At 56.1% G+C, this 13419-nt stretch overlaps 1 protein-coding gene across 2 annotated transcripts in view; it reads right to left on the minus strand.

Moving 5' to 3' along the window:
- Positions 1-1895: 1895 nt before the first annotated feature.
- The window catches only part of SMARCC1 (SWI/SNF related, matrix associated, actin dependent regulator of chromatin subfamily c member 1), a 67493-nt gene continuing 55969 nt past the window's right edge, over positions 1896-13419 (minus strand). Inside the window, exons 27-28 of one of the 2 annotated variants that reach the window (XM_063163607.1) lie at positions 6784-6942; positions 1896-3618 (exon numbers count right to left, since the gene is read on the minus strand). In XM_063163607.1, the coding sequence (XP_063019677.1) occupies positions 3536-3618; positions 6784-6942 (242 nt within the window). In that variant the 3' untranslated portion in view covers positions 1896-3535. Of the gene's footprint in view, positions 3619-6666; positions 6943-13419 lie in introns of those variants that run through there. The other variant, XM_063163516.1, reaches the window with a different exon arrangement.

The raw sequence follows: 13419 nt of genomic DNA on the forward strand, positions 1-13419 counted from the left end.
GGGCAATTCCCAGCACAGGCAGCTGGGGGGGAGCTGGTGCACACAAAGGGGGACAGTGAGTGGGCAGGGATGGCCCTGGCACGGCCCTGGCACTGCCCTGGCACTGCCCAGCCCTGGGCAGCTCACCCAGAGCCACCATCGGCCCTGTCTGGGGCTGCTGCCCCTGCTGGGATCAGGGGATTATCCAGGTGGGCACCGGGGCCAGCCCTGCACTGGTTCCTGTCAAACCTGGAGTGAGAGAAGGAGCTGCCAGCCTCCAGTCCTCCCTGTGGAGGTTTCCTGTGCCAAAGGCACAGGGATGGAACAGCAGCGAGGGGACAGCGTGCACTCTGCCACCTCAGACTCTCCACGAGCCCCAAGGTGCATTTTGGCTTTAAATCGGCCTGAAAAGGACAAAAACGCAGCTTTCCAGGCAGCTGGGGTGGAGTCGGTACCCGAGGCAGGACGGGGAGGTTGAGGGTGGTTTTGGGATGGACAAAGGCTGTGCCAGTGCCTGCGTGGTGCAGAGAACACTCCCGGATCAGGATCGCTCTCCCCTGCCCACGGGATGAAGATCCAAACCCCTCCCGGCTGCGCGGGCAGGAGGGACCGGGAATGTTCTGGAGCAGGGAGAGGAGCTCACCCTGCGCTGGTAATTCCCTTTGTCTGAGGACATCTGGGACTGACGTGACCCCAGTGGAGGCTTTGGAGCAGACACTCAGCCAGCCCCGAGCCCTGTGAACCCCCCTGCCAGTGCTGTACCTGCACCAGGAACTGAGAACAGCCATAAATTCACCCCTAATCCACTCCCTGTGCCAGCCCAGCTGTGGGGATCCAAACCCCCAGGATGGTTTGGGTGGGGTTGGAGGGACCTCAGAGCCCCTCCAGTGCCACCCCTGCCATGGCAGGGACACTCCCACTGCCCCAGGGTGTCCCAATGTCCAGCCTGGCCTTGGGCACTGCCAGGGATCCAGGGCAGCCACGGCTGCTCTGGGAATTCCATCCCAGCCAGGAATTCCCAATCTCCCATCCATCCCTGCCCTCTGGCAGTGGGAGCCATTCCCTGTGTCCTGTCCCTCCATCCCCAGTCCCTCTCCAGCTCTCCTGGAGCCCTTCAGGCCCTGCCAGGGGCTCTGAGCTCTGCCTGGAGCTTCTCCTCTCCAGATGAACATTCCCAGCTCTCCAGCCTGGCTCCAGCTCCCTGTGCTGGTGGATCTGGGGCAGCTCTGCTCTAGGGTCTCACCAGATTCGGGGCAGAATCCCCATTCCCTGCTGCCCAGGCTGGGATCAGCCCAGGCTCAGGGGGTCTCTGGCCACTCCCTCAGCCACCAGCATTCCCAAACTGGACCCCAAAGCCCACCCAGTGGGCCCCAAAGCCCATCCATTCTTCCCTCCCTCACCCCAGCCCGGCCTCGGCAGCTGCTGCGACCACGAAGGTTTGAAGTCTGTAAAAAGAAAACTTCCAAACCTGCCATTTATGATTTAGCAGTTTCTGTGAATCCTTCAGGAAAACCATCTTCAGGGTGAGGAGGAGAAGTGACCATTACTGGGACAAGGCTTGCTGGAATGCAGAGATCCAAGAGCTCCTTCCCTTCTCCTCCTGCCCCGAGCAGGAGCAGCTCCAAGGAGCCCAACCAGAGGATGCTGAGCAGGAGACCCCAGCCTGTCCAAGGGGAATGTGCCTTTCATGGCATGTCCTGAGCCCAGGACACAGCTCTGCACCCCGAGCACATCCCCAGTGTGGGAAGGGTCTGTTTGTGCTGCCCTGTGGCTTCCATGCCTCCCCCACGCTCAGGGTTTGTGTTTGCTCCTCTGCAGCTCACACCCAGCCCCAGCACAGCCCAGTTCCCACACAGCAACAATCCCCAGCTCTTCCCACACACAGAGGCAAAGGAGACTCCACAAACTCCACAGGCTTTGTACAAAAACCGCTTTTTTTTGCTTTTATTTCACAAAATTGGGTGGCTGCTGCAGGAATCAAACCGGCCCTATACAGAGATCAGGTGAAAAAGTGGGCACAGGGATTATTTATACAGAAACAAAACAGAGTCCAGGACCCAGGTCCTCGGCAGGATCAGCACTAGGACAGTAAAAAATAGTCTCCACCTGGATCCTGGGAACTGCTCACGCTAAAAACAACCTGAGGTTACTCTAAACTGGACTAAGGGCTGCACCAGAAATCCCACGCTCACCCCAAAGAGCCTGGAGGGGAAGGAAGCCTTGGGAAGGGGAATGGGAAGGCCCCTGTGCTGGAAGACCTGGCAAAGCCTGAAGTTTTAAATGCTGGAAGCAGCTCTGGAGGTTCCAGAGGTTTTGGGAGCCTCTGTCCAGCCCAACCTGGACAAAAGCCACCCCTGAGGTCAAGGAGCAGCGTCCAGACCCTCAGCAGGGAAACCCCAAACGCTCCTGGGCCAGGAGAGGGCAGGGAACCCAAACCACGGGCAGAAAAGGACTTTTTGCAGGACTTTTCCCCAAGTTGTGGCAGCCTGGAGGAGCAGCAGCAGCTCTGGAGGGCTCCCAATGTGCCAGATGTGCTGCAGCTGCTCCCCTCCCGCCCTGCAGCTGCCCTGGGGTGACAGGAGCTGTCCCAGCTGCTGCCCTGGCCGTCCAGAGGTAGTTCTGCCATTCCCATCCCAGCCATCCCAACCCAATCCCAAATTCTAGCACTTCTTCGCTACCTACTTTAATTTTTTTTTTGTTTTGTTTGTTTTCTTCATTTTAAAAAGTACAAAGTATATGCTCCAAAAAGAGGGACTAAAAACGGGGGGGTTATTCCTCAGTTGGCTACTGCACCAAACTACTCAGGGAAGGTCCAACTACCACCTCCAAAGGCAAAGGGAAGGTACAAACTGGAGCAAGAGAACTCCTACCATTGAGTGGTTTTATTCTGATTGATTCACTCCTGGTCTCACTGCCACGGATCAATATTTCCTGTAATAAGTTAGAGGCTGCGGCCACCAGGAATCCCTGCAGGCTTGGCTGCTGGGCTGTGCCTCCCCTGCTCCGCCCCAAGCTCTGGCTTGGCCTCTCCTCTGGGTGCTTTGCTCTGCCCAGAGACCCCAGAACACCCAATCCCCCGGGGTGGGCACACCCTAAAGCTCAGCTCCTGCCCTAAAACCTGGATTGTTCTGGGCACGTCCTAAAGCTCAGCTCCTGCCCTAAAACCTGGATGGTTCTGGGCACGTCCTAAAGCTCAGCTCCTGCCCTAAAACCTGGATGGTTCTGGGCACGTCCTAAAGCTCAGCTCCTGCCCTAAAACCTGGATTGTTCTGCCCTTCAGGAGGAGCCCAAAGCACCAAGAGGAAGGAAACCAGCGCGGAGCTCTGCAAGGCCAGCAGCAAGGTGGAGGCGCTCCTGGCACCCCTACCTGCAGCTTTCCCTAGGGACACCGAGCCCTGGGGGCTGCAGGGGACACCAACCGTGCCACCAACCGTGCCAGCTGTGCCCGCGGCCGGGAGGGGAGGGGACGCCGCCCCGGGGACAGAAGGGAACTGAGGAATTCTCTTTTGGTCACCACTCCGCTGCTCGGGAAGCTCCTTCTCCTCCTGGGGCTGCCTTAGGGGGCGGCTGAGGCCGGCGGGGCCCCGGCCGGGGGCGGCGTCACTCCTTCGGCGGGGGGCGGCGGCGCCGGGCCGGGGTCTGCGGGCACAAAGGGACAGTCAGGGACAGCAGGGGACAGTCAGGGACAGCAGGGGACACAACGGGACAGTCAGGGACAGCAGGGGACAGTCAGGGACAGTCAGGGACAGCAGGGGCGCTGCACCGGGCCGGGGTCTGCGGGGCACAGTGGGACAGGGAAGGACACAATGGGGACAGGGAAGGACACAACAGGATGCTGGAAAAGCAGTGAGGGAGGACAGCAGGAGGGGCTGGACGCAGAGAAGGGATGTCACAGACATCTTTTATGAAAAATCCTTTCCTTAGGATTTTTCCTCCTGAGAAGCTGGGAGGCCTCAGGAACAAAATGCGAACAATGGTTATCTGCTGCTGTGGAATGCAACGGGTGCATCTGGGATTGGTCTCATGGGGTTGTTTCTAATTAATGGCCAATCACAGCCAGCTGGCTCAGACAGAGAGTCCAAAACAGAGCCTTTCTTATTCATTCCTTCCTATTCTATTCTTAGCCAGCCTTCTGATGAAATCCTTTCTTCTATTCTTTTAGTATAGTTTTAATGTAACATATATCATAAAATAATAAATCAGCCTTCTGAAACATGGAGTCAGATCCTCGTCTCTTCCCTCATCCTGGGACCCCTGTGAACACTGTCACAAAGGGACACAACACCCACGTGTCTCCAGGCCACAGGACAGTCTGTCCGAGGGCAATTCCTGCAGCCAGGACCCAGGAATGGCTCCTGAAGCTCTGCTGCACCTTCAGTTTGCTTTTCCACCACCCAGCACCACATGGACTCGGTGAAAGAGCAAAAAACTCCCACATTTTTATGGACAAGATGCCAGGGATGCAGCTCAGCACTGGCAAACCCATGCCAAGCAACTTGCAGAGCTGGAATTGGCACGTCTCACCTGCCAGCTCTGTGTAGAGCCCAAACTGCAGCTCTGCTCTGTTTAAAACAGATGGAACAATAGGTGTGGTACCAACAGAGGCTGCTCCTCGCTCTGAAGGATGGATGTAGGTTAAAGCAGAGCAATCCATGGATGCAGAGAGGAGGGAAGGAAGGAGGGTACAAAGGGCCAGCCTCGTGCCCAGAGAGGAGATGCTAATGGAACATGACTGACTTGTTTAGCAGGGGAGGAAAAAAGGAGAAATTAAGGGAAGGGAAGAGAGCAAACAGGAATACAACCTGACACAAGACATTCCCAGTGGTAAAGGCCCGGGGAAAAGCAGGGAACAGGAGGGCTGGGGAGCAGAGAACAGGAGCAGTGCCCGAGCAGAAATAGCACAGAGCTCTCCTGCTGGGGCTGGGAACGCCCTGAGTCACAGCTCACAGCAGCTCCTGCTGCTCCAGCCAAAACCTAAAGGGCTTTTCCCAATTATTTTTTGGGAGAGGTGCTACAAGTGATGGCAGTTCCTGCTCGTCTGGTGAGAACCACACTGAGCATTTTGGGGTGAGGATTCCTGAGCAGCACTGAGCTGGGCCAGGCTGCAATTAATAATGGCAAATTTATTGAGGAATTCCTGATGGAGAATTCCCCAGTCATTCCTCCCTGTGCCAGCTTGTCTGCTGCCTTCTGGGCTTGGCCACACTCTCACACTCATTCAAGCAACTCCCACACCATGGCTCCTGATCCAGCTGCTTTTTTGGCTGCCATAAATCAGCTTCATTTGTGGAGGTACAGATTTTATACTGGGAATGTTCTTTACATGGTTTATCCTCTCCTTCCTCCTAATCATGATTTCCATGCTCCAGTTCCAGGGTGCCAAGTTTTCAGTATGGAATTATTGAACTGGATCCTACTCTGACCTCCTCTATTTATAAATTACAGTTAATTCCTGACCCTCCACTTAGTCAGGAGAGGCTTTTGATCATCACCACCAAGCCTCTGTATGGTTATAAATAAAATAAGGGATGTTATAAATAAAATAAAGGACAATGGGATGTGTTGGGATGCCCAGAGGGCTGAGGAGCACTTAAAGCTTCCAGCAGATCCCTGGCAGCACTCTGGGGCTGGCAGTGTGCTTAGATCCTGATATTCCCACAGGGAGAAGGGGTTTGCAGGGCAGGGGAGCCCAGGATTGTTCCAGTGTGCTCAGACCCTGATATTCCTGCAGGGAGCAGGGGTTTGGAGGGCAGGGGAGCCCAGGATGGACCATCCCAGTGTGCTCAGATCCGGGTATTCCTGCAGGGAGCAGGGGTTTGCAAGGCAGGGGAGCCCAGGACTATCAGGATTACCCTGTCAGTCTGCACTTACACATTCTGTTGGGGGCAGCCAGGGGGTTTAGGGGGCAGCCAGGGGGTCTGGGGGGCAGAGGAGCCCAGGATTATCTATCCCATCCCATCCCATCCCATCCCATCCCACCCCTGTCAGGCTGCACTTACACATTCTGTTGGGGGCAGCCAGAGAGTGTGGGGAACAGGGGACCCCAGGACTATCATGATTACCCTTTCAGTCTGCACTTACACATCCCATTGGGGGCTGTCAGAGGGTTTGGGGGGCAGGGGACCCCAGGATTACCCATCCCTGTGTCAGGCTGCACTTACACATTCCGTGGGGGGCAGCCAGGGGGTTTGGGGGACAGGGGACCCCAGGATTACCCATGCCTGTGTCAGGCTGCACTTACACATTCCGTGGGGGGCGGCCAGGGGGTTTGGGGGGCAGGGGACCCCAGGGTTACCAGGATTACCCATCCCTGTGTCAGGCTGCACTTACACATTCCGTGGGGGACAGGGGACCCCAGGGTTACCAGGATTGCCCATCCCTGTGTAGGCTGCACTTACACATTCCGTTGGGGGCGGCCAGGGGGTTTGGGGGACAGGGGACCCCAGGATTGCCCATCCCTGTGTCAGGCTGCACTTACACATTCCGTAGGGGGCGGCCAGGGGTTTGGGGGGCAGGGCACCCCAGGATTACCAGGATTGCCCATCCCTGTGTCAGGCTGCACTTACACATCCCATTGGGGGCTGTCAGAGGGTTTGGGGGACAGGGGACCCCAGGATTGCCCATCCCTGTGTCAGGCTGCACTTACACATTCTGTGGGGGGCTGTCAGAGGGTTTGGGGGGCAGGGGACCCCAGGATTGCCCATCCCTGTGTAGGCTGCACTTACACATTCCGTTGGGGGCTGTCAGAGGGTTTGGGGGGCAGGGCACCCCAGGATTGCCCATCCCTGTGTAGGCTGCACTTACACATTCCGTTGGGGGCGGCCAGCGGCACTCGGGGCCCCAGCAGGTTCCCGGCCATCGGGGCCATGCCGGGCGGGGCGGCCCCGCCGCCGCCGTGGATGCCGGCAGGGATCATGCGGCCCGGCAGGGGCTGGCCCGGCAGCAGGGAGCCGGGCAGCTGGCCTGCAGGGAGGGAGGGACACGGTGAGGGGCCGGGCAGGGACGGGCGGCAGCGCCGTGCCCCCAGCGTGGCACTGCCCGGGGCACGGGCGGCTCCGGGGGTGCCCACAGCCCGGGGAGCGGCAGGAGAGCCCAGGCATGGAGACAGCCCCCAACCATGGAGACACCCCCCAACCATGGAGAGCACAGCCATGGAGATACCCCCAGCCACAGAGACATCCCAGCCATGGAGACACCCCCAGCCATGGAGACACCCCCCAACCATGGAGACACCCCCCAACCATGGAGACACCCCCCAACCATGGAGAGCCCAGCCATGGAGATACCCCCTAACCATGGAGACACCCCCCAACGATGGAGACACCCCCAACCATGGAGAGCACAGCCATGGAGACACCCCCAGCCATGGAGACACCAGCCCTGGAGATACCCCCCAGCCTATCCAAGGGGGAACTCCCTTCTCACCACACCCCCAGGGAACGGGGCATCATCAGGAGAGCCCAGCCATGGAGACACCAGCCCTGGAGACACCCCCCAGCCATGGAGACACCCCCCAACCATGGAGATACCCCCCAACCATGGAGATACCCCCCAACCATGGAGAGCACAGCCATGGAGACACCCCCCAGCCTATCCAAGGGGGAATTCCCTTCTCACCTCCAGCACATCCCAGGAAACACCTTCTCACTCCCCCCCCAGCACACCCCAGGAAATGCCTTCTGACCCCCCAGGAAATGCCTTTCTGACCCCCAGCATACTCCCAAGCAAACACCTTCTGATCCCCAGCACACCCCAGGAAATGCCTTCTGACCCCCCAGGAAATGCCTTTCTGACCCCCAGACAGCCCCAGCAGGGCCAGGGGCACCTGGAAGCTCTCCACAAGGGACAAGTGGGACACAGCACAGTAAAACCCACTGCAGGCAGGAAGGGCACCCATGGAATGCAGGTACTGGGAAGCAAATGGAGTCACAAGGCAGCAGAGGAAGAGCCTTGATGGAAAGGAGCAGCCATGGAGCCTCCTCATGGATAAATTTCATGGGAGAACTGGAATCATCCAGTTAAAACTGGGCTGCACAGGAATCCCTACCATGATTCCCTGCTTTGCTGAGAGGGAGGATTCAAGGCTCCTCCTCACAAACCAGCTCTGTTGGAGACCTCCCTGCTCCAGGGAAGGAACAGGTTTCCCATGCTTTAAAATCTCATTTGAGGGGTGGTTTGGCACAATCCAATTCCATTTCCTTCATCACACTTGCATGGAGGGACAGGGTTTTAATGAGACTGGGATGGAAGCAGCTCCTGCCCCCTAACCCCAGGCAAAGGGGGAAGCACTGAGAGCCAAAGGGGATCCAGGAGAGCTGGAGAGGGACTTGGGACATGGGACAGGATCCAGGGAATGGCTTCTCACTGCCAGAGGAATGGGATATTGGGGAAATCACCCAGTTCCAAGCTCCCAAACACTCAGAGGCTTTGTAGCAGGAGATATTCACAGCTACGAGGGGTGTCATTCACTGGCAAAATAAAGGTTGATCAGGGAATAAAACTATAAAAACTGGAACAATAACAATACAGCTGTGTCTGAGAGGCCCAGGAAAGGCAGGAACTGAGGAATTCCCAGCCTGGGAGCTGCCACCTGACAGGAGCCTCAATAATTTGGCCATCCCTGAACACCACAGGCCTGCGAGAGTCTCTCTCACTAATGAAGTGATTAATATTAAAATCCCTCTCCTGAAACACCTGAAGCTGAATCAGACTTTGCTGCACTCTGAGTGGCTCCAGTGAAACTCCAGCAGTGGGCAGGAATTCCTTCAGGGAAAGGCTGCCAAACCCACAGCGACGTGAAGATTCAAGGATGGTTTATATGCACATCAACCCCAGCTGAGCTAAAACCACCACTGAACAGAAACTAAATCTACTTTATGAAGTGTCTTTTCCTCGTAAATGCCAAGTGTGCCCCATCCCTGGCAGGGAGCAGGGCTTGGAGCAGGCTGGGGCAGTGGGAGGTGTCCCTGCCATGGCAGGGGTGGCACTGGATCATCCTTAAGGTCTCTTCCAGCCCAAATCATCCCCAAATGTCCCAACAATGCTCACTGGGAAGCTCCTCCTCCCTGGGCCATGGAGTGTCCTGAGCTTTTCTCTCTGTTAAACCTTGAAGGGTTAAAACCAAGCAGTTGAAGCTGAAGTTGTGCATAAGCTGAGAGGTTCCTCTGTGTGGGGCTTTGGCCGCCCATTTTTCCCCTTCCTGACACAGGATGCAACATTTTCATCCCAAAATTAACTGAGGGGGCTGGCAGAGGAACAAGAACAACCCACCCCAACTCCAAAACACCCAGCTGAGAGCACCCAGGCACTGACCCCATGCTGGTGGGATTAACCAGGGGAAGCACTGCTGCCACCACAGCACAGCCACAGCCCCGCTTCACAGAGATGTTTTTCTTTTTTCCAAGAGAAAGCGCTCCAAGACAGCGGCTCAAGCAGAAAATGTGCAAGTGTGACCTACATAGGGGGGAGAGCTGAGGAGCAGCAGCTGCAGGAAGAGATCCAGCCCAAAGGTTCAACACAACGAGACTGAACTGACTGAGAGCCCCTCACCCAGAGGGGCAGGGCAGGTTCACCTTCCCCTGCAGCCAGAGCAGCTGCACAGCCCAGGGACACGGGCAGGAGCTGCCTTCAGAGGCTCTCCAAGGTATTTATCTCCATTAAAAAGCCTCTCCCTCTATTAAATCAGCACTTGAGGAGCGCTGGGCTGATAAGCAGCCAGAGGGGTTTTGTTTTGATGCATGAGGCTTGGAGCTGGTCCAAATCCTCCAGCACCTCTCCCTGCCCAGCCTGTGCAGGGGAAAGCTGTGGACACAGCCAGGGCTCAGTGCAGGATGGGCTGGGGAGGGCAGGGAGCAGCTCTGGGCTGAGCCTGGCTGCTGCTGAGGAGCTGCTTCCCAGCCCTGACACGGGACAGGCACAGAACAGCTCCAGGGAATGGCTGCTGGCACCCCAAGGTGTGCTCCTGCCCCCTGGGAACAGGCTCCACAGGCTCTGGGAGTCGGGAATGGTTTGGGTTGGAAGGGACCCTAAAGCTGATCCCATGCCACCCCTGCCATGGGCAGGGATATTCCAACAGCAAACCCACCCTCCCTCCCCCTGCCCAGGCAAGCAGTGTGAATAATCAACCACAACAACTCACTGAGCCTGTGTCTGGGGAAGGAGAGGCGCAGTTTCCACTTCGCTGGCACCCAGCATTTCTGTTCCTGCCCCTCCCTCCAGAGCCAGAGACAGCCCTGCTTGGGGCACCATTCCCAGGGGCAGCAATGCCAGCCCCTCTGGGGCACCATTCCCAGCCCCTCATTCCCTGGGGCACCATTCCCTGGCTCCCAGGAGGCACACAGGAGACACTGGAACATCTCTGGGGAGCTGCTGCTGTCCCCATTCCACAGAAAGGATCCTGCCCTCAACATCCCCAGGAAAGGATCCTGCCCCCAGCATCCCCAGGAGAGCTCAGCCCTCAGGAGGGGAGGGGAGGGCAGTGCTGGCTGTTCCAGAGAAGCCACTGCCCTGGGGTCACTCTGATTGACTGCTTGAGGCCAGGAATTCTGAAATGTGTCAGGTATTTACTGCTTCTGTTCACTACTCCAGCCCCAAACAGCCCAACTGCAGCAGAGGGAGCCCAAGGTGATGTCAGTGTTCCTGTGTCACCAACCACCCTGACAGCTCCCATCCCAAATTACACTGGTGTCACTGTTCCTGTGTCTCCAACCACCCTGACAGCTCCCATCCCAAGCCCCTTTCACCACCCCTGACTTGGATTTCCTCTCATCCCACTGCTCCCTGCCCCTCCCCAGCAAGCTCTGCACATCTGATGGAGAAATGGGAAGCACTGACAGCTGACAGGGAATATTTACCTAAAGGAACTGAGCTCAAAATCCTTTTCTGTACCCAAAAAGCTCCTGGAATCATCACCAGTCCAATATGGAAGCAAACAGCATCCAGCAACTCAATTTAAACCCACAAATAATGAAATGCTCAGCAGCTGAAAAACCCCAAGCCTAAAATTCCTGACAAAGTCTTTTTTTTTTTGAGTATTTCAACCACTGACAGAAAATGAGGTAAAATCTATCAGGGAAAAGTTATTAAAGTTGCTCATCCAGCTGTGGTGGGAAGTGTATCCTGCCCTCCTCATTCCATTTCTGCCTTAGGTGAGAAATTATTTACCAGCTGAAAATCCCACCTGAAGGAAGAGTTAACAATGACAGCCGCTCATTCCCAGCTATCTCTTCCTCCAAGGATTTCCAGAAGTTTCTCCCATTCCACACCATGGGTATCCCAGAACCAGGAGTTCTCATCCCATTGATCACCAGCCCAGAGCTTGAAGGGAAATCAATGCAGTGCCCAAAGTGGTACCACGGGAAGGAACTGGGAATTTGATTTCCTATTGCAATGACAAGGGGCAGCTTTTCACAGTGAAACTGGAACCCAACTCTGCTTTCCTATTCTAAAAGTTTTCATTCCAGGGCAAAGGAATAAATAAGCTCAGGGAAAATGAATTCTATGGTCCAGCAGAGCCAGGCACAGCCATGCCAAGGAGAAGTGGGTGACCCTTGGCTGGAGTTGTTCTCCAGGTGGCTCCAGCACTGGAGATGTTCTCCACCACCACACCCAGACTGACACCTGAGCTAAAAACCAGACTTCTGGGAAAATCCTCACTTTTAACTCTTAGGTAAGAGCTTGACTTTACTGCTCCTGCCCTGAGCAGGGACTTATCCTCCTCTCTTCCCTCTCCAATGCCATCTCAGATCCTTCCCTCCCTTTGCTTCCCACCATCCCTGCAGCTGCTGCTGAGCTCAGAACCTGTCAGGGACCAGCACTGAGCACCAAGGTGAGGTCTGCAGTGAAACCTGGCAGGTCTTCCCAGCCCAGCTGCTCCATGGTGCCCCTGGATCAGCCTCAGGGCTTTGGGGGGTTCTCCTCCCCACCCCTGGCAGTGTCCCAGGCCAGGCTGGACATTGGGGCTTGGAGCACCTGGGACAGGGAAGGTGTCCCTGCCATGGCAGGGGTGGCACTGGGTGATTTTCAAGGTCCAACCCAAACCATTGCAGGACTCCATGATCTCCTCACACTCACCAAATTTTGGGATCTCCACAAAGGCTGCAGGAGACTTGGGGGCAGATCCACTGAGGGAACTCACAGGTGTGGGGTGACCAAGCTGAAGTTCACCAGCTTCCCATTTCCTCTCCATGCTCCCAAGCTGGAGTAACTCTGCTGTGCAGCCAAAGAGCTCTGGCACCCCTGGGCTTTCCTAACCCCAGGAATTCCTAACAAACTTCCTCTGGAGAACCCAAGGCAAGGAGCCTCCTGTGCTTTCTAGGCAAGACCAGCTGGGCTCTGGCTGGGGACACGGGGGGGTTGCTCCAAGCTTAGAGTGGGCCTCAAGTTCTTCCCTTTCCAAGAGCATCAAAGCAGAGAAGTGTCAGAGGAGGGGAGGGCAGATCCTGGGGGCCAGCAATGAGATGGCACTGCAGCTCTGGATGCTGCTGGGAGCCAGCAGAGCTGAGCCTCAGCCAGGGGAGGTGCTGCTGGGAAAGTCAATCTATTGAGCAGCTTTAATCAAACCTGGAAGGGGGATGCTGTGACTAATGAACACACCCCATTGCCTGCCCCTGCTCTGGGACTGCAGAGCCTGGAGGGCCCTGAGGGGCTGCAGTAACACAGGGCTGTGCCAGCCTGGGGAGTTCTCACCCCCAGTGAACAAACACTCCAACCAATTAACAAATGCTTTAACCTTTAAATGTCCCAGTCCCCACAGCTGTGTGTGCATGTGCCAGGGCTCCCTCCTTCCCTCTGTTCTCATTTGTTTTCCCTTCCCAGGTTATCCCTTCATGTGAGCAGCCCTGAGCTGTGCACAGCCCACAACAGACTCAGGTGTTAAATCTGAGTCTAAAACCACACCCTGTTTTATCACACTCCCAATCTAATTCCAGCAAAATGAAAACCAGCTCCCAAACAGCCCCAGGGATTTTTGTCCACAGTAAACCCAGGAACTCCCTGAGCCCTAAAAGCAGAGTGAGCCTGAGCCCCACCAGACACCAGAACTCTGCCCCTGCTGGGGGAACCCACTCTGATTACCCTGCAGATCCACTTGCATTAGATCCTTCCCTGATCAGACATTTTCCTGCTCACCTGCAGATCCTGCTGTTTTCCTAGGCCCTTCTGCTCTTTCCCAAATCAAACACTTTTTGTCTCAAGAGGAAAACCCCAAGTTCCTGCAGCTTCTTGTTGCCATGTTCTGTGTGGACTATGACACCCAAACTTTGCAGCTTCTTCAGCAGCTGCCTATGAAAAATCTTCCCAAATATTTCTGGCTAATAACTGATCAGGCTTTCTTCTGGAGCAGGTTTTGGTAAGCTCCTCCTTGGCTGTATCCAGTCCCATAGCCAGATTCCTACATGCCAGGCACCATTATTTGATTTAAAATCACCATTTCAATGACCT

This window comes from Melospiza melodia, chromosome 1 (assembly GCF_035770615.1).
Source record: "Melospiza melodia melodia isolate bMelMel2 chromosome 1, bMelMel2.pri, whole genome shotgun sequence".
NCBI lineage: Eukaryota > Metazoa > Chordata > Aves > Passeriformes > Passerellidae > Melospiza > Melospiza melodia.